Genomic DNA, 27,842 nt, shown 5'->3' on the forward strand with positions numbered 1-27,842 from the left:
AAAGCAAGGGTGCCTGTCCGTAAATGCTATTCTATGGCTCAAATTTGTTACTAAATACCGATTTGATAGCAAGTACCAGAAAAGCATTGGATTTAAGAGATATTTTAATTTTGGGACCATTTTCAATTAGTCAGAAATAATTGTATTTTGTCGTTGTTGTAAATTTTAATTATTTATTTATTATACTGCACAAGTGCCTTTTACAGTATAAAATAAAAGAATATAACGAGTTAGTTAAATACACAACAAAATTAAAAAAACAATATTAAAACATGGGTATAAAAAGAAAAAAGAATAAAATGTATATACAAAGAAAATTTGTTGAAGAGCGGTGATTACTCTAAGATCCTCGGACCTATGATCTGTAGTACGGTGACATTACCGCGAGACTACAGCCCGGTTAAATCCAGCGTCAGCTAAAGCTTTTGTTTTTAATTTTAAAACTATGAAAACTTGGTTTGACAATAGTGATATAAAAAATCGAATTGATAACCGTTTATTTTGAGGAACGCCCAATTCTTAAAATTTCTGAAATGAATGTTGGAAAATGGGAGAAAAACCCTGAAACACTGAAATGATCCGAAAGATCCTGAAAAGGGATCTGAAAAAAATTAATACACAAATTCAAAGAATCTTCTTGGAGGATTTTACAAGAGCCCACCCTGAAATAAAAACAAATCTTAATCATCTTACTGAAACAAAATATCACTTCTAAGTGAATAATTTATGCATGCTAATTAATTTAATTAATTAAACCTTAAATTGGTAGTTGTAGAATGTCATCAAAAGTACATAATTTGCACGAATGTGCGTAGAATAAAATATCAAGACAAGGTTAGCGCAAGACACTGGTTATTTACATATTTTACATTCTCTATATGTGTATGTGTATTTTTTCTATTCTAATCATAGTTTCTGAGTTGACTGATCGTCACACCTTTACGTAATAAAATTCGACGAACGAACCATTTGATGATCGAAATTTGCTGTAATTGTTCTTCCAACGCATGACTGTATAAGGCACATTAGGAGAGAATAAGGGTAAGAGTTTTATGTGGAAAGTTAAATTCTAAGAATTAAAAAATGTAAAATTATAGGTTAAATTCAATTAAAAAATCGTTTAAAACATTCAAATAGTGAACATTTTCCGGTTTAAACCTCGGAGTAATAATGCGTCAACCTATAGAGAAGCCATATCACTATGTTTTATAGAACGCAAGCGATGTTGGTTAGCAACAAATTAGCGGCCATTTTGTTTTATTTGATAACAAACACATAACGGTTCTTTCGAATGCTTTTGTCGCTGTGCTTGGCTTTGTTTGTTAATAACTTGGATATTTACGTTACAATAAATAGAAATCGACGAAGTGATTTGCAGTATATTTGGTTGCAGCAGTCAAAGGTGTTAAAGGAGTCAATTTACACAGGTAATTAATTTCGAATAATTTTTCATGATTATCATTGATTTTTGGCATTTATTGTCCCGACACGTGTTTTATGTTGCTTAAAAACTTTCTTTATATCAACATATTTACTTTAGATAGTTTTTTTTTTAATTTAAGGGATAAATTTGTGAATTAAAGTATGTTTACTGTTGATAATGACAGTTGATTACGGGCAATATGTCAGGGCCGCACTGGGCATCCATATAAAGTTTGAGTCTTTATTGAGTCGAGGTCGATTCAAATTTTACTCGAAAATAGCAACGTTAACCTTGAAATCGCTTCTAAAATGACGTGTCTAAATTTCAGGCCGCTACGACTCGCCGTTTTGGAGATGTGACGGACACACAAACAAACTCAACACAGGACTTGGTTCCATGGAGTTGAGATTTATGTCTCAATAAATGTAACATAAGTATATTGTGAATAAAATGAATGAATAAATAAATAAATAAATAAATATATAAACACACACATGTATTTTCAGTTTTATAAAATAAATAAAGGCGAATTATGGAAAAATAAATTGGAATAACCCTGCAATAATAAATACACAGGTACAAAGTATTTACAATGAAAATTAATATCTATTTGGCAATTCTCGACCTGAGTACGGCCCATTGTTTTGCTGCGAACTGTAGCTAACTTAATACCCAATAGTCATATAATGGTTTTCCTATGTTTGGGCTCTTCTATAGCTTGGCGTATTATTACTCTGAGGTTCAAACCCTTTTTACAGAATGAAGTTTTTTTTTTTTAAATCATTGAAACGAATTGTACCTATTAAGTTGATTCTAAATTTCAAGAGGCGTAATCTGCCGGTCGAAAAGTAATTATATTTTAGTCATATTTATTTATTTACATACGTTAGTTTATCGTACATTATTTGAGACATAAGTCCCAACTAAATGGGACTAAAAGTCCTGTGTTGAGATGGGACGAGCAATTAGTTGACACAGACACATGAGTATATCACCAGAAATAATATAGGATCAGAAACACAAAAAATAATTTTTGAAAACATATATGGCACATCAATATAGTAAACTCTAAACTCGGAAACATTCGGAAAATCATCACGGAGTTTCCCACTCAAATCCCTCCCACTAAGGAAAATCCAGTCCTTAACTCCTCTCTTGAAAATAGTTTTTGTCCTTGAGAGCTTAATACGTTCTTTTGAAATATTGAACACTCTCGGTGCGATAAATGAGAGATGTCTCTGAGCAAAAGTCGTGCGGGTTATAAAACTTTTAAGTTATCATTATTTTTTTATCAGAAATACTTATCAAAAATATTTTTTTATTTAATGTTTATATACTTTTTCTTAAAGGTGAGATTTTGAATAAATGGCGTTTTAAAATGGCATACTCGTATGTTTTCCTTACTTTTTTATAAGACAACAGCTATATTGATAAGTTACTTTTCAAACTGGTAAACTAAATGTACATAGCGTATATATAGAGCCTAACTTATAAACCTGGTATAAAGTGATGCCTAGACATAGTGGTAAAATGGGGATATTAATACCATCCTTATTCTACCACTATAATAGAGATTGTATTGCCACCCGTATTATACCACTATACCTAGGCGTAACTTTATGCCAAGTTTATGAGTAAGGCCCATAGTAGTTATTTTAAAACAAAAAACATAAAATGTCTGCATTATTATGCTCTCTTTACAAATGCGTGTGCGTAACATACACTCTGCGCATGCCACAAATATCTAACTACACATTTGCGTTTTTCTTTTTCTACTCAACAAACTCAAGTCGTAACAATTAATAACTATCGCTATGCTTTGCTTTCTATACGACCATTTCTGTACATGCAACTATGATTTGTCGAGTTACGCGTATGTATTAAAAAACTGCGTTTCCCACGAAATATTTTTGTTCATTTTATTAAATCTATGCACTACTGTGTTAACCCTTTCAGACTTGAATTGAAGGGTGATTTTTCAAACAGTCCAGATTCAAATTTATGAATTTCAAGGTAAGAATTGAAATCACATTTTTTTATAGGCTGCATATAACCAACAAGAAAATTTGTTTACTAATAAGTCAGTACTATAAGGTATTAAAATTTCACATTCTTCCTCAAAATGCTCTCATTTAAAAAAAATAATAAGCATTTTGATGATTAAAAATTACCGAAGTGTTTTTTATTTATCTGATTGCTTGACTCAAGTCTAAAATCACTTTGACATGTCATTTTAAAAAAACACTTGATGTGATAACAACGGACAAAACACAGATAATTATTTTTTTCTGAGCGATCTTTTTTAACTTGAAAATTTTGAAAAATCACTCTTTAATTCATTTATATATTTTTGTATTCTAAATGAACTACATGAATTATTTGAAATATGTTTTATTTTATTAATATTTTTTGTTTTTTTATAAACGATTTGACGGTTATTTTTAATAAATGCTGAGTAACTGAACTGTGTGTGGAATACAGCCTACAAGTAGAGAATACAGAAGACTCATAACATTTAGCAATACAGTGAACAACACAAATTCATATAAAATGACAATCAATAATATATTTCGGAATGACTATATGGATTCCTTTATGATTTTAACTTAGTTATGAACGATTAAATGTTCGTTGAATTCTGGTAGGGGTGAGTGGTAACCGATATTTGATTTGAAAATTGAACGATCAAATTAGTTAAGGTTTTTTTTAATATATTGTCTTCAATTGAATTAAATAAAAAAATCAGTCAGAGAAAAAAAAAGATGTCAAACTAAAATCAAACTTTTCGGTGTAATTCTGACTGCCGACTTAAGCAGAAAAATGTAAAGAATTATTTAGGGATACCTAAAATAGTGTAAGTAACTCTCCAAGCACAAGAATTAGTCTCTTTTTTTGGAAAGTTACAGTTATAACATTACTAGATGTATAAAAGTGGATTTGTATAGAATAAAAATAAAACATGTACCATTTATGAAATTTATTAATAAAAAATAATTATAAATACCGTTTTTCTTAAAATATCTGTCAATTCTGATAAAACCCATAAAGGATTACATCTAGTACAGACTGCAATTTTTTTTGTATTTTCAAAAGAGAGAATGAAGAGAGGAGAGGGGATGGGAAGGAAAGAAGAAGGATAAAGGAACAATTTAAATATTTAGATAGTGACATTTTAATCTTGACTTAAATGTAAATAAAGAAGGGGCGTCTCTAACATTAGTGGGTAGATTATTCCACAATCGAGCGGCTACTACTGTGAAAGAGGAGGCAAGAAAGTTAGAGCTATGACAGGGTATTAAAAGGGTTCTCTCGTTACTAGAACGAAGATATAGTCCGTGTTGTGAGAGGTTGGATGAGCTCTCTCAGATATTGTCTGATGACATAATATTTCAATGTTCCTGGACTAGCACCTGAAGCGTAAGACTAACCACCTTACCTTTATGTAAAATATGATCGAACTATACAACATTTACTTTACTAATACAGTGCCCTATGCACCACTGGTGCGGAAATGGGATGATGATAATGAGTTTTTTACTAGTTTTACAAATAAAAATGTTAATAATTAGGTACTCAAACAAATTTTGATAAGTTCACACGCAGACATGACAATACAAAATACGAATATTAATTCGGAGGATAGAACCATGGATCAAGATATTGTCCTAGAGATAGAAGGGAAGGTAATGTCCGCAGAACAATGGTTAAACCCCACTACCGCACGTCGTCGTGTATCCATTTTTGCAGCGTTCTGCGTTTGAACTACGATCGGATTGTTCCACTGTCCTGTCTTAAGCGGTCAAGACTGTTTACGGAACTGGGACAGGACAGTATTGTCCTATTCATTGTAATGTCCTCGTGTTAACTCTATTTTACGAAAATAACATATTTCAACCTGGGTTGGGTTGGTATTCTGGGGGTAGAGAATACTCTGTTAGCGCATAATTAGTGTGTAAATTACGCGCTTATAAACCGTCTTCTACTCTCGCAATAGCGTTAAAAATACCAGTCGTGTAGTACCAAAGGAAGTCGTAATAGATTACGATGATTAAGCTTTCGATAGAAATCTTACTTGGATACTATAAAATCTTTTAATAGAGAAAAAATCTGTGCTATTTATATACCAGTCAAACTCTAATTATCCAGAAAGTTGTATTAGCCATTAAATTAAGGCAAGGTTTTAAAATTAAACGCAAAATTAATTACAAGATCACTTTTTTATAGCTTTTGAAACAATGCATTGAATTAAAAACAAACCGGGTTGTGGTCCCGTGGTTAGTGTGGCGGACTCATAGATTAGAAGTCCAAAGTTCGAATACCACTTTAGCAAACTTGATTCCCATTTCCTAAAAGCGAGTTATTTACAATTCGTTGAAAATGGCCCCCAAAATTGAAATATTTGCGCAAATCATAAAAACGAAATATTTCTTTTTTTTTCTAAAAAAAAAAAGAATTCACATTGAAAAAAATTTCATTGCTTTGGCTGGCTGACGCGCCGTCTGCCAGCATTCTTTTTTATATGTCACGAGCTGAATCTGGCAATGCTTTGCAATATTTCTATATTTGAGTATATTATACCTACGTATAAAGATTAAATAAACACAATTGGAAGTTCGATATCAATTATTGTGTTTAGTTTACATTATATATGTACTATGGAACCCTGGTAGGTCAATGAGTAATGCATTTACGCTCTTAACTTTTTTTCTACAGAACAGATTGAAGATTTTAAGACCTACAAAAATGCCCAGACCAAAGCACATTATTCTAAAGAAAACCGCGCGGAAATCGGTCCACGGGCTTGATTACAATGGAAAGTTAACATTTATATTTAACTTTTAATAATGGGAAGTTAACATTTATCTTTAATTTAATCTACAAAGTAAAATTAAGTTTTCTGTATGAAAAGCAGAATATGCATAAATTTTTTTCTGCAAAACATGTTCAATAGAGTGGGCCGATGATGTATGAGGTTTTTTTATTTTTTTAGACATCAAAGTGAAAGGGGTCTAAAAAGTTGCATTTTGGATCACATTGAACGTAAAAATTATTTAAAAAAATATTCCATACTACTTTTGGCCCTCAACCGAGGTTTGAAGTTTATCACTGTCTGAACATTTTGTTAATTATCTATATTGATAGAATTATTTTGTGTTAGTAAAGAAATAAGTTAATCACATTACAAATTCGAATGCGCTTTAAAACTACCGAAATGGAAAAAGTTTACACTCCACGGAACTAATTCCGTCGAGCGCCTGGCTAATACTGACGAAAACAATGGCCTATTAAAACAATGCTACCCATTTATTACAAAACAAAGTGCAACTTACGCCCTTAGATGCTTATTTAATAAGATTTAATGCACATTATAACATTTAATTAAACAGGCTCTGGTCGAGGGCCAAAAGTAGTATCGAATATTTTTTTTGTCATTTTTTGCATTCTGAGTAATCCAAAAGGCAACTTTTTAGACCCCTTTCATTTCAAAATTCGGAAAAAAAATTATCGGCCCACCCTAATGTTCAATTAAATGTTCATGCAAATATACTCATTTTCGTACACAAATATCGGTTTTTCTTCATAGACAGTCGAAGATAACTCTGTTAACTTCCCATTGTAATCGGGGCCCTGATATGATTTAGTATATCGAGGACACACACGCGAACATTGCCTTTTATATATATAGAATTATAAGACCTCCTTTATTTTTTATTTCCTGATAACGAATCGGATATTTGGCGATCCAGAGGACTGGAATTCGGATAAGCGGAGTTCTACTGTACCTATTATTACGGTAAATATAAATTTTGTTCCATAAAGGACGATGCTGGATAAATGCATTTATTTGATTTGATATCAAAATGGCGGCAAAATCTGATAACACAAACCAGTTCATATATTATTGTTTGTTTACCTGTGTCGTGCTAGTAATAATTATATAGAGAAAGAAAATAAAATGAACGTAAACGCGTGCAACATTTATTGCACACGATAGTATAATAATATACATTATATCAAAAATACTCATACAAAGCACGCATCAGAGCTTACAAATAGGTAATGGAATCCAATGACAAAAAGGACAGTTAACACGCAATGAAAATTTCAACGCTTTTCCAAATGCTATTTTTCAGTTAAATAACTATTGACGATTGGTAAAAACTGGGGGCAAATTTGCAGTGACCGACCGTAACAAGATTTTCAGCCGAAACCGAATTTCGGCTTCTGTTCTAGTTACAGCAGAAATCAAAACCGAAACTTATTTAAATAAGTCACTTCAAAACACTCAATATTAGGCGTTTTTTATTGTTTTAACCTTACTAGTTTATTAAAATAAAAAGCGTAAATTTTATGGTTCGTTGTTGCGTTATACATACAACTTTTATGTGACAGTTCTTCAATGTACGCTGTACGAACTTTAACTTATTAACTATTAACATATTACAACAAAGATGAAGATCATTTAAGAGATGATAATATAGAAGTCTAGGCATCTACAGGGCTTGTAACCTGTCAATGGCTGGTTTAAGTGGCCACTTTACACACTGTGTAACATTCACCATTCTGCCCATTTTAGAACATCTATATTCCTTCAACTGTTGATGTTTGTGAAGTTAAACCGGCCGTTGACAGATCACAAGCCCTGTAGATGCCTAGACTTCTATATTACCTTCTCTTAAATGTTCTTCATCTCTGTTGTAATATGTTAATATAAACAGCTCCCCAGGGAGTTGAATCTAGTCCTTTTTTTTACAGGAATTTGGACAAACTCAAAATATTGTTGATAAATCTACCTGGTCCATGAAGAAGTATAGAAATTGAAAAAATAACATTTTCAGGCGTTGCCTAGTATGTAGGTAAAATAATTTAATTAGATGAATCTCACCCGCATAAATAAAGGTTTCAGCTCTTTAACTTCACAAACATCAACAGTTGAAGGAATATAGATGTTCTAAAATGGGCAGAATAGTGAATGTTACACAGTGTGTAAAGGGGCCACTTAAACCAGCCATTGACAGGTCACAAGCCCTGTAGATGCCTAGATTTCTATATTACCTTCTCTTAAATGTTCTTCATCTCTGTTGTAATATGTTAATATGAACAGCTCCCCAGGGAGTTGAATCCAGTTCTTGTCTACAGGAATTTGGACAAACTCAAAATATTGTTTATTAACTATTGTTAACGAAAAGCGGACCGTGGCGAAAAAACGAATTTCAGTCAGTTTTGTAAAAGGTTGGAAATATTTGAAGAAAGGAAAGGATCACGGAAATGGATATACCTTTGATACGATAAGGATGTTCTTAAATTTTAGGCACTGGATGATGAAATTCGCTATGAATAATACAACGATTTATAATAACTTTTACAACGACGCGCGACGAATCTAAGAATTTTTTAGCAATGTTTTATGTGTAATGTCAAAATGTTATTTGTTTTGTTCTAAATCCAAATGCTCTATTTTTGTATTTCTTCTATCTTGATGTAAGAGGTAGGTACCATAAGGATGGGTCAAGGGAAGGATAGGAAAGAAATGAAATCGGCCAGAAATAATATCGATAAATGCTGTTTTATACTAAACATCTATAAAGGAAATACAAAAATATAAATGTGAAATATCTTAGAACTCACGAGAACTAAGAATCACGAGCCATAAGAAGCATCCGAGTATGGCCGAATGTAATCCGACACATCCCGACCGCAGGTTTTAGCCGAGCCGAAGTTTCGGCCGAAACTCTTTTTATCAACCGAAACTGGTCGAAACCGAAACTTCGGTCGATTACAACACATTTTGTAACTACACTAGTGGTTACTTGATTTTAAGTTTAAAGACGCCATCGTGTAAGCGCGTTTAGCAACTATCAATTATCTAGCAAGAGCTGGTTGATCTCTTTATAAACAATCTTTTGAGTATGCCAAAATGTTTGCAGACATGCTAGATTTCCTCCCTGGGGAGTTATTAAAATAGGTTAAATAATTCATACAGATGAATCTCACCCACAATAAAAGTATCAGCTTTTTATCTTCTTAAAAGTCAGTGGATGGAAGAAGTATTAAATGTGGGTGTTAAAATATGGGCAGAATGGTAAATGTTACACAGCGTGTAAAGTGACCACCTCAACCAGCTAATGACAGGTCATGAGCCATGTAAATGCCAAGACTTCCATATTCCCTTTCCCTATCTGTTGCTACAAATTCAGATCTCTTTTTTTTTTAGTTGTTCACATCCAAACTCCTCGACAATGGATTTCCAACAAAACCCAGAAATTACAAAAAAAGTTCTTTGCTTTAAAAAGTAAGAAAATCCTACGATTTTGCCAATTTAAAACGTCTTTTTTTCTAAAATCGCGCCAAGTAAATGAACATTAGATAAATATTTTCCAAGGCATCACTTATAAAAAGAAACCATAAAAGTTTTATATGACAAAAAAATAATTAACTTTTAAACGGCAAATCACGAATTTTCTAATGGTTTAAAGGCAATAGATTAAATAAAATAAAAAGTGACGCAAGCAAAACCCGGATATGAATCATACCCATACGATAAAGGTTTCAGCTTCACAAAGGTCAATAGATGGAAGAGTTGATGAAATGTGGATGTTTAAACAGGCTGAATGGTGAATGCTACACAGTGTGTAAAGTTGTCACTTGAACCAGCCGATGACAGAATCCATGCAAATGTCTAGAAATGTTTTCCCTCTGCTGCAATGAATTTAGATCTAAATAAAAGCGTTTAAAGAAATACAAATTTTAGGGTATTTTTCTTATATTTTAGGGTTAACTGCGCCTCATATGTCGAGCTGAAGAGGGCTGCAGATAATAGAGAGCAGTGGAGGACGAGATGCGGGACTTTGCTGCAAACCGATCCCAAGAATTGAGGCTGAGAAGAAGAAGGGTTAATTAGGCCTTCAATGATCGTTAAATTTTTTATCAATGTTTTAGTTCAAACCCGTTTTTTAGGAATTATGTTTTTTTGTTAAAGACTACTTTGGTTGTAAATATTTCATTCCTACAGCATGTTTTAAGCTAAATTTTAATGTTTATATCCGCCGTCGAATGGCTAATAATTTGCTATAATTTATAGTAGAGCTTGAAACAAATCATCGGGAAAAGTTTTAATATTTTTTCTCTGTAAAATTACATTTATTAGGTGTTACAAGTTACAAATCCATGTTGACGTCGAATTTGTAATTACTATAGAATTTTAAGCCGTTTTGAAGCTTTCTAATAACAAAAGTATTTTGGCATCGATTTTGTAATAACCAAGACTTACAAGTAGGGAATATTATTAGCCTCGAATATTCCTACCTGCATATTATAATAACAAAAGTAATAATTGAAAAGCGTGCCCATTGTTTAAATAATGCTAAATTAGCATGATACATTAATCCATTCCTATCGTGGATGTTATTACAGCCCCATTAGCATTTCAGGGTCTAATTCAATGTCATTAATTCAACCATGCGGTAGTAAGTGATAACTGTTCTAAGTTTAATGAAAATGTAGGGGTAGGGAACGAAAAACCGAAGCGACGTGAAACTTTTAAGAGAATATTCGGCGTCAGAAAAAAATTGATGAACAGGTTCAACATAGTTTTCTCTCTGATATTATGCGAAAAAGACAACTGCACGTCAGACTGATTATTTATTTTTTTATTTTATTTTATTGACATAAACGGCAAATCTGCCTTTTACAAAAATTTATAATATTAACATATTTGGCTTAATATTTTTTTTTTTAAAACATCAATATCCTTATACCCAAGATTTATAAAAAAAAAAACTAAACCCAAAAATCATACAAGATTTATTTTTAAAAAAATAACTTAAAAATTATACTTAGTATTATATTAGTATGTTGCTCCCTTTCACATACGCGTCACCTTTGTTTGTCGTTTCGCTTTACGCCCGACTAACTGAGCAGGACGGAGACAGGAGATAACTCACGAATTGTAACATATTAATAAGACGTTTTTTGACATTGAAATAGCTATTTTAAACAAGTATTGATTAAGATAAGAACATAACTTGCCGGTGAAAGGTTATACCATCGCTTTTCCATATCGATTTGTGCAATATCTTATTTTATTTATTTATTTATTATTTTTGCACCACAACAGGCCAGGAGGCCCAATTACAGCGGTGAATTACATCACATAACACCCAGGCTTGAGAAAAATCACATTTAATTTTTGTGTTCTCACCGGGAATCGAACCCGGAACCTTCCGTCTGTGAGTCAAGCGTCTTGACCACTACACCACGGAGGCCGCCCAATGGGCGTACATATGGGCATTTTAGTCATTCTGAGGAGAAAAGTAGCCGGCGAACGCTCGCAACAGACTTAAGTCCGTTCCATCAAACATATGCCAATTGGCCGCAGGTTGAGGGAACGTATTTCGAACACTTATGTTTACTCTAATTGTATACCTCAATGTTGCGTACTGCTATGAGTTGTTTAGTTATAAATGTGATTAGCAACTGAATTCCACCATCACTTTTCAATATCAAACAGTTGTTGGTGGATGAAAACTGCTTTCACGAGTTTCCCAATGAAATTATTGTACACTTATGAGGACAAAGAAAACGTGTTTCCAGCATACGTATCTCACAAGTCTAAAGAGCTTGAGAAATAATCTAACATAACGGTATGTTAATAAATGGGAATGTAAACACAATTGTTATAATATTGATTTATTTCAAAGAGTAAATATTATAGTTCACTGTATTGCAATGGATAATTTATATTTGATTATTATGATTCCAAGTTTTATTAATGCATTAGAAGATAAAAAAATAATCTCACACACTTGGAAAATTATTACACTAAACCTCTTATTATTTTTTTTCGTCCGCATTGAAAAGTTTTGAACTAAATTCTGTGCCTTAAAGGGTAAACCACATAAGTCCACTTTTTAGTGCTTTTGAGTTAAATATGCAGAAAATTTTACTATATTAATTTAAGTAAGTTAATGAAACTCAAGAGAGGGAGTAGAGGGTTCAGAAAAAAATTCTGAGGTATCTCTACATGAGGGAGTATGGTAGTTATCCGTGGCTCTATCCACTAGGTTCCTCTTGGGTATGCTTGGGACCAATAGTTTACAACTTAGAAGGGATGGGTCTACACTGACCCATTTTTTCAGACTGTTAAGGGGCTTCATCGATAACTCGGCCATTTTAGAGAGTATCAATTTATATGTTCCTGATGGCTATCTCCGACAGCGTCAGCACAGACTGTTTTACCTCCCGGATTCCAGAACCAACCTGCCTCTGGTCATGCCGATTGGAAGAACAATCAAGCAGCTGAACATTATCACTTTGGAGATATTATCTTATCATTATCTTTCACATTAGTGAAACTATGTTTAAGAGGCAAATACTCTTGCTATTAGAGAGTATTATACCTTAATAATGTCGAACCATTGCTCAAGGGTTCTTGGTTTGATATAAAGTTCCAATTTAACGTCTTAAATCCTTTGTTATTTGTTATGTCACTTTGCGAATAAATAATTTGAATTGAATTGAAATGTCGAGATCCGTGATGTGTGTTAGGCTGAGACATGCATTATTGACAGAATCAAGAAAGGGGTGCTGCGTTGGTTTGGACATGCAGAGCGAATGGACAGCGAAAGAACGGCTAAAAGGATCTACGATGCAAATGTTGATGGATGCAGAAAACGAGGAAGACCGAGAAAGACATGGCACGATCAAGTCTATCAAATACTTGAAGATGGACATGTCAAAAGTAGGAATAATCGGCGTGCGTGCATGAGAAGATGTATAAATGTAGAGGAAGCGAGGTCTGTATGCCAAGATAGAGTGTTATGGCGTTCTATCCTCTCTGCCTACCCCTAAGGGGAAACGGCGTGATGATTTGTTGTTGTTGTTGTTGAATTGAATTGAAACATTGAAGTCCGTAAACATTTAAATAACTGATTTAACTAGTTAAAAAACCACTGAAGTCTAACTCACTTTAATGCAAAATCCACGGACTATTACGAAGTGTATGCTCTAAGAAAAATTCAAATTCAAATATCATTTTATTCCATAAACATGGAAGTCCAACATACGTTGTATAAGCATGAGCATAAGCTCTAACAATTTTACGATTTATATTCACACAAGTATTGTCGGCTGACGTGTGACAAATGTTGAATAAATTGTTTCTTGACATCATTTTCTTAATATATGAATCTACGCCCCGTGAGCTAAGATATTATTGATTTATTATACAGCACGAGTGCCTTATACAGTATAAAATATAAAAATATAATGAGTTCAGTTTTATAAAAATAAAAATCAATTTAAAAACATGGGTATATGTACATATAACAAGAAAAATATATGTATGTCAGAATACAAAATATATTTAAAAAGTCGACATGTACAAAAAATAAGTTAACAGTAGTTTGTTAACATAGTAAAGGTACTACTTGCAAACCCGGCAAAATCCATCTTTCTTTATTTTGAGAAAATCACAAAAAACTGATATAATACATAACTTTATCTTTTTTTAAACTTTTTTTTTATTATAATCAGTTAATATATTATACGTAAGCAGTGATTACAAAAGCATGATTATGTCAAGAAACAGTAGTGAAATACTAAATTTAATTTTATACATTACCAACTTTGCAATACTCAAGTAGAGGTTGCCATGTTTGCAACAAAGCCGATAATTTACAAGTCAAGTCTTACAAATTAAGCCGGATTTTTAACTGACAATGTAAAAATTATTGTAAAAAAATGTATTCTGAATAAGCTTCAAATAATATCTCACTTTTTTTATATTTTGGATTTTGCCCGGTTTGCAAATAGTACCCTCAAGTGGCTTTTGCAAATTAATCGTTAGAATTTCTATTTATATATTTATTTATTTTAATCTGTATATACAACAATTGACAATATTTAAGTACATACTGTTTGTTTGCCCCATAAAATTTTAAAAATATATATTTTATAATCTCATCATAAAATATTTATACAGAGATGATTTGAATTCACAGAGACTCGGGTTTAAAATGTCGATATGATAAGTACATTAATTTCCTAGTCTGTGTATACGCAGTATGGGCGAGTGACAGATATAGTTGGTTAGTGAAAAATACCAAATATTCCTTAGTCATTACAGGAATAATTAACATGCCAGAATTATTAGACATGTAAATTCTAACCAGGACTCCGTTAAAATTATAAAATAGGATTTATATTTGACTCTCAATTGTATATCGATAAAGGAGCACATGTTGCGCCGAAACCGGTCGGTAAATACCATACATACCATACCCAGTGCTGAGACTAGTTTACTTGGGGCTAGTTGACCCAATTATTCAATATGGATTAAGAATATGGGGACTAAGTTTTAAATCTTATACGGATAGTCTTGAACTTACAGGTACAAATTTTAAAAATCATTGTACCTGTAAAAATAAAGAATGAGGCAAAAAACAACAATAAAATATTATTTGATTTTGTTAACGTTTTGCCAATTAACAAACAGTACATTTCTTCGATTGCAATTTTAAATCCAAAATAAACCACCAGATCATGACCCGACAAGTATCGGCACAGCAGCTGATGGTACCACGACAGAAAAACTACTATGGTGACAGAACAATGGGTAGTGTAGTACCAAAACTGTACAATTTAATACCAGCTAAAAATCGTAAAGAAAAAAACCTAATTTCATTTAAAAAAATAGTCAAAAAATTATTAAACAGTAAGTGAAACTTAAGTGTATAAATATATTTTATTCTTTAATTATTATTAAACTATGTACTTACTTATAAATTTAAAAAAAAAAAATGTAATGTAACCCGCAGACAAGCTTCGGCTTTGCGGAAACTAAAATACAAGTATGTATGTTACTTATTTGTTAAAATGAATAAAACTTTAAAAAAAATAATAATGATAAATAAATAATTTTAAATAAAGTGGTTAAAAAAGAAGTGCTTTTTAAATTATAATGAATAACCACAAAGCTAGTAATTCAAATATAGATTTTATATAACTTCTTATTTAGCAGATGCATAATTTTTCAATGGAAAAACATAATATATGTTAAAAAATTAAAATAATAAAGCATTAATGATAATCGACCTGTCCCGTTTGTGTATTTGACGCTCGATAGAATATACAATAATGTTATGAACTATAGTTAGATTTTATTAATTTAATTTATATTTAACAATAACAAAGCTTAGCATTTAAGAATCATCATGTGATATTTCACGAGGAAAATAATTATCAAGGGTCCCTTATAAACAAAGAAAAAAAATACATTTTTAAAAATACCATTATCATAAAAATACGAGTATCACATTACTCTGATGCAATAAATTTCGCCAGAAGTCAAAATTTGGTATTTATCAGATTTTCTAAGAGGAACTTTTGTTTTTATGTCCCAATGTCCAGAATGTGTAGACTAGTCAATTCGTCACAAACAACTTGGAATTCTTCGGGATAGATCTTCCAGCCTTTCGTAGATCTTTTCGTCACTAACACAATGTGGGATGAAGATAGATTGGCATTGGTTGGCTCGAAGTCCTATATGTTTATCGTGTTTATGAATATATAGTATACCATTTATTTTACTGCCCTTGTTTGTCTTTGCAACATAGTTTTATGTTCTTATGTTAAGTATCTTGTACACAATATGTTTCTTCATATAACTGTAGTAATTGGCTTAGGTCGTATTTATAATAAATAATAAAAAAAATACAGTTTATGGGGGGAAGCTGTGGAAAAAAAAACATGATAAAATCAAAAAGTGAGCGTTCTCAAAATAATTTGTTATTTTACAAAACCAATCTATCGAATTGCACTAAATGTACATATTTATTTGGTTGATGCAAAAGTTTTTTAAAGAAGACTTTTTTTTAAAAACTTAAAAAAGAAAAACTAACAAAAAAAACTTTTTTCATATCTATCAAATATATTCCAATATTTAGAGTTTGTCAAAATGTTTGTAGACAGAAGACTGGATTTCACCTCGTAGGGAGTAACTAAGATTTAAAAAATTACAACAGAGATGGAAAATATTTTAGATAAGGAAATATAATATTTACAGGGCTTAAATATGGATAGACAAAATATTGGTGAATGTTACATAGTGTGTAAAATGGCCACTTAAACCAGTCAATGACAGGTCATAAGCCCTGTAAATGCCTTCCATATTCCCATCTATAAAATGTTATCAATCTCTGCTGTAATTTTTGATAATTTAAATAATTACCATTGTCAGATATAAAAATTTCGTATTTTTCCGTAAGTTTATTTATTCCATTCAAATAAAACTCACGAGACCAGAATATAAAAAACCAATCTAGGATGTTTAGACGTCCGCTATTAAAGCAATTTTTTACATCAAAAAATCTGTGGCGAGATCGCCATTTAGATAAATAAGTGAAAATAATGATATTGTAATCAAGTGACAAAATTGAATATGGCTCTTCATAAGGAGAGACCAGAATTAGTGAACAGAAAAGGAGTAGTGTTTCACCATGAACGCGCGACCACAAGCGGCAATAATAACACAACACGAGTTAAGATAAATAGATGAGGAAGTTCAGTGCTACGGGAAATTGGATACAAAAGATATTTTCTTATACGCGGCAAAAAATAGAGCATTCAATTGTACGGCGAAGTTTCTCGGAAATGTACGAAAAAAGTCATAAAAACGAACTATTTTGAATTACGTCAAAAGTTATTTAGAATGAATTAATCAATTACAGCGTTGTTGTGTTGTGAAATATTTCCGGTTTCCGGTAGCCATTTTTTTCAACGTTTAGTGTATTTTTACGCTACAGGGCTCTACTTTTAAATGTCGGCAGAACTCACCGACGAGAATTTGTGATGTCACGGGTCACGGACGGAGTGATTTCAAAATTGCATTACAATTTAAAAAACATAGCGATGATAATACGACACATTAAAATCAAATATTAAAAAAATAGCCTTGTTTGATAGTCCGTTAGCAAATGGACTATCAAACTATTGGTAAATTTTACAACACAAACATGTATAATTACTTATTATCTGACCTTACTTTTTCTAAACATCTATGTATAAAAAAAAGTTTTTAATTTTTAAAAATTTATTTTTACGTGAAAGACTTCTACTTATAAAAAAATAGGAACCAAATATTCGAGAAACATTCAGTGCATTCGAATGTTTCTAGCCTATGATAATGGGTTAAGCTAGGGTTTCCTAGGACAGCGGTGCCCGTATTTTAACGGCCGTAGTGAACGGTGATGCGGTAGACAGCCGTCGTAACGTCGACTAGAGAGTGGTTTCCAAGTGAAACGGTGTTAAATGGTGTTGATAACACCGTTTTCCTAGGAAACCACACTCTAGTCACCGTTACGACGGTTATCCACCGCATCACCGTTCACTACGGCCGTTAAAATACGGGCACCGCTGTCCTAGGAAACCCTAGCTTTAGTGCCAGTCAATGAATCAATTTAACATACAATTTTTGCTTGTGAAGCACGCGCATTTTTTGAATTATTTTGTGAAAACTTTAGTTATGCATAAAGATAAATTTATTAAAGATTTGAATGTAATGTATATAGGTTATTAAAATTAAAGACACTAATAATAGTAAACTTAACCCTAACTAACATTCATTAGCTTATATACATATCAACAATATTTTGAGTTTGTCCAAATTTTTGTAGACAAGAACTGGATTCAACTCCCTGGGGAGCTGTTTATATTAACATATTACAACAGACATGAAGAACATTTAAGAGAAGGCAATATAGAAGTCTAGGCATCTACAGGGCTTATGACCTGGCTGGTTTGAGTGGCCACTTTACACACTGTGTAATATTCACCATTCTGCCTATATTTGAACATCTATATTCCTTCAATTCTTTCATCTGTTGATGTTTGTGAAGTTAACGAGCTGAAACCTTTATTTATGCGGGTTCACAAACATCAACAGATGAAAGAATTGAAGGAATATAGATGTTCAAATATAGGCAGAATGGTGAATGTTACACAGTGTGTAAAGTGGCTACTTAAACCAGCCATTGACAGGTCATAAGCCCTGTAGATGCCTAGACTTTTATATTGCCTTCTCTTAAATGTTCTTCATGTCGGTTGTAATATGTTATTATATACCTATGTTTTAGTGGCAATGTTCTCAATTATTCTAATTGGGATTAATTCAATTATTTTCAGTGACAATCTTCTTTCTTAAATCAAACTGGCATTTATTCGATTTGATGTTTTCAGTGATAATGTTTTAAATTCAAACTAAAATAGCATTATAATTTTCAGCAACAATGTCCTAAACTCAAACTGACATTTATTAGGTTTGCTGATTTCAGTGACAATGTTCTTAATTCAAACTAGAATGAATTAAATCTTTTTTAGTGACAAGACAACTCACAAACTCAAACTGGCATTCATTACATTTGATATTTCACTGTTTTCAATAAATTAAAATTATTTTTGAATCAATTATTTTCAGTGACAATGTCTTAAACTCAAACCGGCAGTTATTAGATTTAATGTTTTCAATTCAAATTGGCATTTATTAAATTATTTTCAGTGACAACATTTTAAACTCAAACTAGCATTCATTATAGTCCTTAAAATGTAACATGATTAGAATGACAGTTGTCAGAAAAAGTGACGACATAACTTTGTAGTAACGTCAAAGGAGTTATTTATATTGACACAAGAAAAATCATTTGTGTCTAGCGTGTTAATTTTTTTTTATTACAATGCTTGAAACATAAATCAACATTTATATATAAAATCAGCTTTAAAATTAAAAAAAACTAAAATAAACCTAATTATTAACGACGTTCTAACAAGGTTACATCATTTCGCTAAAACGTTAGAGATGAGACAAATTGATCGAATGAAAAATTATTAACAAAATGTCTCATTTTTGGGTGAACAATTATGCTAAACACATTATAATAGGCTTGTTTTTTCATTTTTCATATCAATTTTCGGAAACAGAGTTTCACGATTGCATGAAATATCCGATAAAATCGATTTGATCAGTGATCAGTAATTTCCCATCACTAATGAAATTAGTTTGACAGCTGTCATTCTAATCATTCTAATCTAACTCCCTTACATTAAATACATTATAATACATGCTGTTTATTTTATTTTCTAACAAAGGAGCAGAAAGCAAAATATTGAAGGTTATCTTTTTTTAATTAACATTATATATTTAAAAAACCTATTTATAAAGTAGTGTGATCAATTTGGGTATTATTATTTATAAACTAAATAACTGCTTTTAACTTCACCGACCAGAATATATTATAAACAAAATGTTTTGTTTATTTTAAAGATTATATTCTAGTAAATATACTATGAAACATAAGCCGAGACTTAAAAATACGTAGATTGATAAAGTACTGAAGGAACATTTGATTACAGTTGTAAGTTAGAAATGAAGACAGAGATAAGACAAGATCATAATCATATTATCAAATAGGAAATAGAATACTAACCTCATAACAAACAACACCATTGCACAAAAACATATTAGCACGGCTGAAATTGATAACAAATGAGATAAATCTGTGAATGTTATAGCAGTTGTTGAAACGGCACTCATCTTGACGAATTATTTCACACAAAACAGAACCCACGGTAACATTGCGCACAATAAAACAGGCGGTTAGGTGTAATCACAGAAATTCGCGTATACTGCCATCAGTACACAGTACAGAAATCGGCGACGAATTGTCGAGTACTGAACGAAGAATGAATGTGAAAGTGCTGGTTGAACGGAGGCAGCAGATCTGCCGCGCTGACCCTGTCCTCGATAATTTTTCACGAGAAATTATGTCATAATCACGGCAACCATGCAAAACATTAAAATCTAAAGAGCTGTCAAAATAAATGAACAATCAACTACCAGCCAATCAGCAGTTTTGACAAGCAACGCCATCTAGCGGCTAAAATAAATATTAAATATCAAAATACAAAACTACCATAGACAAAGAAGGTTTCTTCGTGAGGTGGACGTTATTACTTTTTATGAAAAATTTCTGAATATTTTTGAAACACGTATGAATTTGATACTTAAAACAATTATTAGTGTCCAGGCGGATAAAAAAACAGTACGGTATGTAAAATAGAACCATAACACTGAATGTGTGTTTTAGACTCGATGACTGATCTCAGGAAAAATCAATAAGGAAATCGAGTAGAGATAAGTTCGTCTCGTTTTGCGGTGGTTGGCGAGTTCACCTACCATTCTTAAAGTCCTAAGTTTGATTCCTGACAGGGTAGACGTGAAATTTTGGTTCGAAAGTTTGTTTAAACTGCAGTATTTCATTATTCCTGGATTGGCTGGCACTTGAAGCGTAGGATTGACCTTACGTTCGTACACCTAACAGATGATCGAAATAAACAGCATTTGGTTTACTAATGGAGTGTACTATGCACCACTGGGTGCGGAAAGGAGGATGATGATAAATTATTTGATTAAGTTTAGTAATTGATAAAAGATTGTGGTATATTTTATGTTACTAACACAAATCCAGTTGAAATATGCTGTGCACGAACATACTAATAAATATTTCTATAAGATTTTAGATTCTTAAATTTTACATAGGTCCCTATTTAACCCACTATGTTTGAAGCGTTTAATTATTATAAACAATATTTTTGTCGATTATACCATAATAATATAATAAATCATTTCCTGTGCAGTAACTTTTTTTCTGTATGTTTTCTGATCTTTTTTAGATGAAAATATTTGAACCATTTTCAATTTATAATTGTTTTATGACGGATATTGTAATACAAGCGGCCTACGACTTTCGCATTTGCTACTTTCGCACAATTCGCTATTTCGCACATTTTAAATTTTTTAAATATTTTTTTATCGATAATGCAAAAAGTGTTCGCTTCCATGCAGTTTCTCCCGGTATCAAATAGTGATAGCTACTTTTAAACTGTATTACCTGTGTGAGGAAAATAATGAATCAGGGGTGCTATCCTGAACCACTCTCGCGGCACGAGAAAACAGCTTTTCCGTGTATTTTGTATGTAAATACACGAGATTTTCCGGCCACGAAAACATTTGGAATACCAGCCCAGGCCATTAAGGGAAAGATAACTAACAGAGAAGGGAAGGGCAAGTGTGCCTACATTAAAAGAATTTTTGAAGAACTACGATAATATTTGCAATGCATTAAGCAATATTGGAGACTCGTGGGCTGAAATAACTTCGGAATCAATGATGAGTGATTTTTGCCCACTAATGAGTGTTTTTAAAATTCTGAAGAAATTCTAGAAATTATCACATATGAAATAGTTCGTCTAATGAATTAACTAAACATTGAAGTCAACAACGAAGATGTTTGAGTTCATTAAATCTCACTCAGTAACTTTGTCAAACTGGTAAATGAAATATGCAATGAAAGTGAGGAAGAAGAAGCTGACTTGGACAGTAAAAAATACGAATGAAGCGTTCAATCATCTTGGCAAATTTTAGACTGTCGTGGAAGAATGTGATCCCAATGGGGAACGTATATCTCGAATACGTAGGACGATTGAGAAAGACACAGAATGTTGTAGAACTCTTTGTCAAGGAAAGAAGAAAAAAGAGTGGTTTTCAACTATTTCTTGAAAGATTTATAAATACACCACCTAAAAGCACTTAAACATGCCTCATGAACTTTTTTATTATTAACGAAACGTACAAGAATAATTTATACATAAATCAAGAATATTTAAAAAAATAACATGAACAATATATTATACTCCCAGCGCTGGTATTCCGAACGCTATCGCGGCCGTAGAAAACACTTTTATAGCGCGTATTTTGTACGTAAATACGCGCTATGAAAGCGTTTTCTACGTCCGCGAAAGCGTTTAGAATAGCAACCCAGGGTGCTTGTCCTATTTCGCACACAGAACCGTATTCTTCATCCCTTCAGACATGGACAAAAAAGAAATTTTTCTGAAATAAAAATTTATAGTTAATACTTTTTATTACGGTTTAACTCAATTGGTCTTTCTTCAGTCAATATAAATAGGTACTTGTGCCGTATGGAGGTTGCCTCTGTTGTCGGTTGTCATGATGACCTAGACGTTCAAAACATTACAAAAGTCATATCGACCCAAGGGGTATGACGTCACAGGATATCAAATCGATCGAAGGTTGTAAACAAAAATCTACGTTCACATGCTGGGAAAATACTTTAACATTTAAATCTCCCATTAGCGTTTATTGGTGGAATCCCGCCAATTAGAAAAGATCTAATGCAAAATGGCGGCGTTCTCTACTGACAGATGACGGAAATGAAAACAATTTGCGTAAATTTTAGTGAAAACTGCACTTTTTTGCATTATAATTAAAAGGTGTTTTGTAATATTTTGTTACCACACAATAATTATTATTGCCGGTTTGCAATAAGTCTGATTTTAAATCAATTTCGAATGTTCTTGATATAAAATAGTAAGTAGGTAGAATACTTATTTTTTTTAATATTGGATTTTTACAAGGTTCATTATTATACGTAGAAATGAATGTTACTGGTCAACGAAAGCTACTGGTTTGCGGTTTGCATACATTATTTTATTAATAGGGTGTATTAAGTTTGATGTCGTATTTCGTTGCCTAGCAACGTAATAATCAGGATATTTTGTAGAGCCTACAGAGAACGAAGGTGTTATTCTATATCAACAAGCCAGTCTTCGACGTCAGGTGGATCGCGAATGGCCCCATCTGTAGCTCTTTGCCGCCAATTCGTGTGTTTTGCAACTGTTCGTGAAATTTTTCCATCGTGGCGACCTGCATGGAGAAATGGTTCGGTGAAAAGCGACTGTGGCTTTTCGGTAACCATTTACCTCTACTACCGCGAAGGTAAATATCAAATATTATTTTTACGAGCATAAATACCACTTTAACTTGATTGATTGTTTTGTAATACACCAGAACGGTAAATTTATGCAGTTTCTATGACAAAACGACATTGTATTTTGCTTTTGTACGACAATTTACTTAGACAGTACCTTGATATCAATGAAATTATTTATTGTATTCGCGTCAGTACATATTTTGTCTAACTTGTAAGTAGCTGTATTCTATTATATACACCATGCAACCGACGAATCAAAATATTATTGTCTTATGAATTATTCTTGTAAACCAAAATTATAAACAATAAACATAGAATTATACACATGTTATTGCAGTTTAAAAAATGTACGGCGTAGTTGATAAGACGGCACCTACGCGCGCTATCTACAGTATAAACAAATAATAAAATGTAGGTAAAGGTATTACACATAGGTTAATTTTTAGTTTAGTAGATGAAACTCTTATTAAAACTGTATCATCAGAAAACCGTAGGGGATTGAGGTGCACTCTTGATAAGTGGGGATGCTGAGCCATTTTTTCTCATGCTAAAAGAGCTAAGCATACCAAAAAAGTGGGACTGTGCGTGAACTTAAATAAAATTTAAGTTATGGTACTCCTGTAAGGATGTGTATAGATAATATACCCACAGAGGCAGTAAATGAATATGTATATCTCGGCAATAAAATTGTACTTAGCAAGAAAAATCAAACAACAGAGATCAGCCGAAGGGTTGGGTTGGGATGGATAGCTTTCGGAAATGCTCGAACCAATCTTAAACTTAAAGTTTTTGATTCCTGTGTTTCGCCACTATTCACATATGGGTTTAAAACCATCACACTATCTTACAAAAGTGCGTATAAAATGGGAGTCACACAGATAGCCATGGAGTGAGCGATGCTGGGGATTAGCCTTGGAGATAAAGCAAGAAATGAAATCATAAGAATGAGAACAGGAGTGCTGGACATTACTGATTACACTGATGACATTACTAACACTCTGAAGTATCTCTCTCAGTAGAGAGTCGCAACGTTGAAATGGCGCTGGGCTGGTCATGTCGCTCGCAGCTCAGACAATAGATGGACAAAACGCCTCTTGTGCTGGGGCCCTCGAACTACTACCACAAACCCCGGTCGACACCAGCTTCGCTGGAAAGACGATATTGTGAAGCATTTGGGAACAGCATATATTAACATAGTCCAAGGCCGTTTGGCATGAAGAAGGATGAAGAAAAATGGAGGAGGTCTACGTTCAGGAGTGGGCGGTAATAGGCTGAGAAAGAAGAAGAAGAAGAGGATGAAACGCAAGTTCCATGATATCTCAATTACTTTTTATTGATCATGTTATAAATATTATATGTATCAGGACGTTATGTATTTGAATTTTATTAGAATTTTGGATATCTAGGCTAGATGCTGTTAACGCATTTTCAATATGATTATATGACAAACGTTGTTCTTGTCATGTTAACTATATTTCTATTGGTTTGTGTCAGGTCAGATAAAAATACAGTTCTGAGTGTGAAATAGAACCAGAACCCTGGATGGGCGTTTTTGACCCGATGGCTAATCTCACGTAAAAGGATATTGATTGGAAATATTCGCATTCCATTTTTGACATTCTAAGTTAGATTCCTGGTAGGGTGGAAGTAAAGTTTTGGTTTAAAAGGTGGTTCTGCAATACAATATCTCAACGTATCTGGACTGGCACCCGACCCTTACCCGTAATGTAACAAAAAAAATGTAGATACGCTGCAACTGAAGTGCCATTAAAGTGCCATATGCGCCACTGGATGCGGATAGGGAAATGAGAAATGCGGTGACCACTATAATATATAGTGTGAAAAGACGGATAACTTAAGCTGTACCTATAAATATTTTTTTCATTTATTAAGGCCTTCTACCAAAACATGATAACATCGGCCAAAAACAAGTTGCATTAATTTACAATAAACATAAGAACAACACAAATAACAAACAATAGATAACAAAAATATAAGTACAAGAATAACACAAAATAATAATTGAAATAATGAACATATATAACTAAACTAACAAAATTCCAACCAAAATTAAAATTGCCACTAACAGAAAAAACCCACCAAAAACCTAATAGCGCCTATTTAACAGAAACTTACAGTAACATACGTAAAGGAAGATAAAACTTAATGACTAAAAAAATTATAACATAAATTACAACATAATTTGCAAAATAATAACAAACATAATCTTATAGTAATGATAAATTATAAAAATTTAAAAAAATAAACACAAGGGCAATATTGAAGGTAAAATATTTTATATAAACCTAGAAATGTAAGAGAAATTTATTGTAAAAAATAAAGAATTAATTTAAACATATTATTACAATGAACAAAATATTACAAATCAAAATTAAGAACAGTTTGAACTCAAAAAAGTATAAACAGAATTGATCAATAAGCAATTTGTACAAGAGAGAATTTGATATAAATGAATTGGAAAGGTTTTAAAAAACATAAGTAAAATATCAAATAATTTTTGCCTCTCAGTCATTAAAGTACAAATAAAAAAATGTGATTTAGATCTTCAATGCCTCCACATTCGCAACGTAACAGTATTTCATTTTTTAATCGTTCAGTATTACCAACCTTCCCCATATACATCCTGTTAGTTTTGGATCCCAAATAAAAAGGTAGGTACTTGCATAAGAACGTAAATGTAATCCAAATAACATGAAAAAAATTTAGTAAATTTCAAAAATCGAAATAACTTCCAATCGATGTAAAATGTCAACCCCGCTTAGTCGATTAATTTATTTTTAGTTAAATATGCGTTAAATTTGTGGGCTATATGCAGTTTTTACTTACGTTTAAAGTTTTGATTGTGTTTTAATATTTAGACTCTTGAACTTTTTAATTTGCGTTATTTAATGGCTCCACGTACTACTTGAGGTTCACGATTATAATATTATATATTTAAATAGAGGAGTTTGAAAAAGGTATCATGTGTTTTTTCTTTAATAATGAGGAAGTCCGGTGGTTTTATTTTTGTTAAAATAAAAAAACTATCAAACTTTGCCAAAATTTAAAAATGTGTTTCTTTTTGCTATTTATTACTATCGGACCTAACGTAATATTGAAATTATTCCTGAACTGAAAGTTCTGCTGATTAGTGGTTGGCTTTCCGTAAACCGGAAATTTATCACAATAGTATCTCATAGGTTAATTTTTTCATACATTTTCGAGAAACCTCGCCGTACGTTTAAATGCTCTAACAACTCATTGAGGAAGTTCTGTGTACGATTAAATACTCTAACAACTCATTGAAGAAGTTCAGTGCTATAGGAAATAGGATTTAAAACAAAAATTCTTACACGCAGTAAAAAATAGAGCATTTAATTGTGCTGTTAAGTTTATCGGAAACGTATTTCGATAGTTTCGATAGTAAAACTTAATAAAAACAAACTACTTTCAAACGTCGCAGGTTCTGGTGAACAATAGATAACCAATCAATTAAAGCGTTATGTGTTCTGATAGATTTCCGGTTTGAGGGTAGCTATATTTTTTTAACGTTAAGCGTATTTGGACAGGTACGGGGTTCTCCTTTTAAATGTCTGGAAAACTCGTCGACTTGAATTTGTTACATCACGGGCGGAGTAATTTCAAAAACACAAAACTTGAAAAAATCATAGCGATGATAATACGATATACAAAAATTTTTTTTTGGGTATTTTTCGATAGTCTATTAACAAATAATAAAAAACGCTGAACTCCCTCATTTCAACAACTCGTAGACACACGGATCAGAGGTTCAAGGTGCGAAGGCAGTTCGACCACAACTCGATCCCCATTTTCTAGCAGTGTTTTAATTTTTTAGAAAATGAGTAAATTACTAAAACCACCTTTTAACCACTTATTATTTATTTAATTACCGACCGGTTTCAAAGTTCCACGTGCTCCTTTAAAGAGTTTCATCCCCTCTTACCCCATATTACCACAAACACAAAATACTAATTAAAATAATTACTTTAATTATTCTGCCGTCATAAGAAAGAAGGACGCATCTAACATTTTTTTCGGAAATGAGTTAAATATGTATTCGGAATCAGGAAAAAATACGCATCTATGAAAAATACATCTGTCATCCTAAAATAACCACAACCCTATTATTTTCACTAATAAATTAGACTAAACTCCAAAAAGTCTTGAAGATTACTAACCATAAAATTCTGTTCTGATTCAAATAATTATTAAAGACTGATTAAAATACTTATTTTTTCTTCTATACGTTTAAAAAAAGATTTTAAATGAATGTACCTACTCGGTTTCAATTCAATTTAAGATCTGCTGGTAATTTCGAAGTTAATTGATTATTAGGTCGGCTTACTAGTTTGAAAAACAGTAAATGGCTAATAACGTCTATTTTATTTAGTTGAGTAGAATCTATTGCCATATTAACACTAAAAAAAAAGACGTTTACTAAATTACTAAATAAAAGGACGTTTCTAGCTAGAAACGTCTTTTCATTGAAGTATAACATATTTTCTTGTATTTTTTTACTAAAATGAAGATGAAAATGTTAATTTTTAAAAATA

At 32.1% G+C, this 27,842-nt stretch overlaps 2 protein-coding genes across 4 annotated transcripts in view; one reads left to right on the top strand and one right to left on the bottom strand.

Moving 5' to 3' along the window:
* LOC148282755 (cell growth regulator with RING finger domain protein 1-like) overlaps positions 1 to 20,313 on the bottom strand; it is a 77,275-nt gene extending 56,962 nt beyond the window's left edge. The window contains exon 1 of the mRNA XM_088224615.1: positions 19,903 to 20,313. Coding sequence (XP_088080741.1) covers positions 19,903 to 20,009 — 107 coding nt within the window. The 5' untranslated portion in view covers positions 20,010 to 20,313. The remainder of the gene's footprint in view (positions 1 to 19,902) is intronic.
* A 2,420-nt stretch (positions 20,314 to 22,733) lies between these two features.
* Positions 22,734 to 27,842, top strand: part of LOC148282756 (cyclin-dependent kinase-like 4) — a 43,940-nt gene continuing 38,831 nt past the window's right edge. For 2 of the 3 annotated variants that reach the window (XM_088224619.1, XM_088224621.1), the window contains exon 1: positions 26,041 to 26,246. Coding sequence is in view for 1 of the 3 variants with exons in the window: in XM_088224618.1 (XP_088080744.1) it covers positions 23,206 to 23,273 (68 nt within the window). In the remaining 2 variants the exon portion in view is untranslated. Of the gene's footprint in view, positions 22,866 to 23,058; positions 23,274 to 26,040; positions 26,247 to 27,842 lie in introns of those variants that run through there. The other variant, XM_088224618.1, reaches the window with a different exon arrangement.

The sequence above is a fragment of the Micrasema longulum genome, unplaced genomic scaffold (assembly GCF_059751315.1).
Source record: "Micrasema longulum isolate JH-2025_06_02 unplaced genomic scaffold, ASM5975131v1 h1tg000299l, whole genome shotgun sequence".
Lineage (NCBI taxonomy): Eukaryota > Metazoa > Arthropoda > Insecta > Trichoptera > Brachycentridae > Micrasema > Micrasema longulum.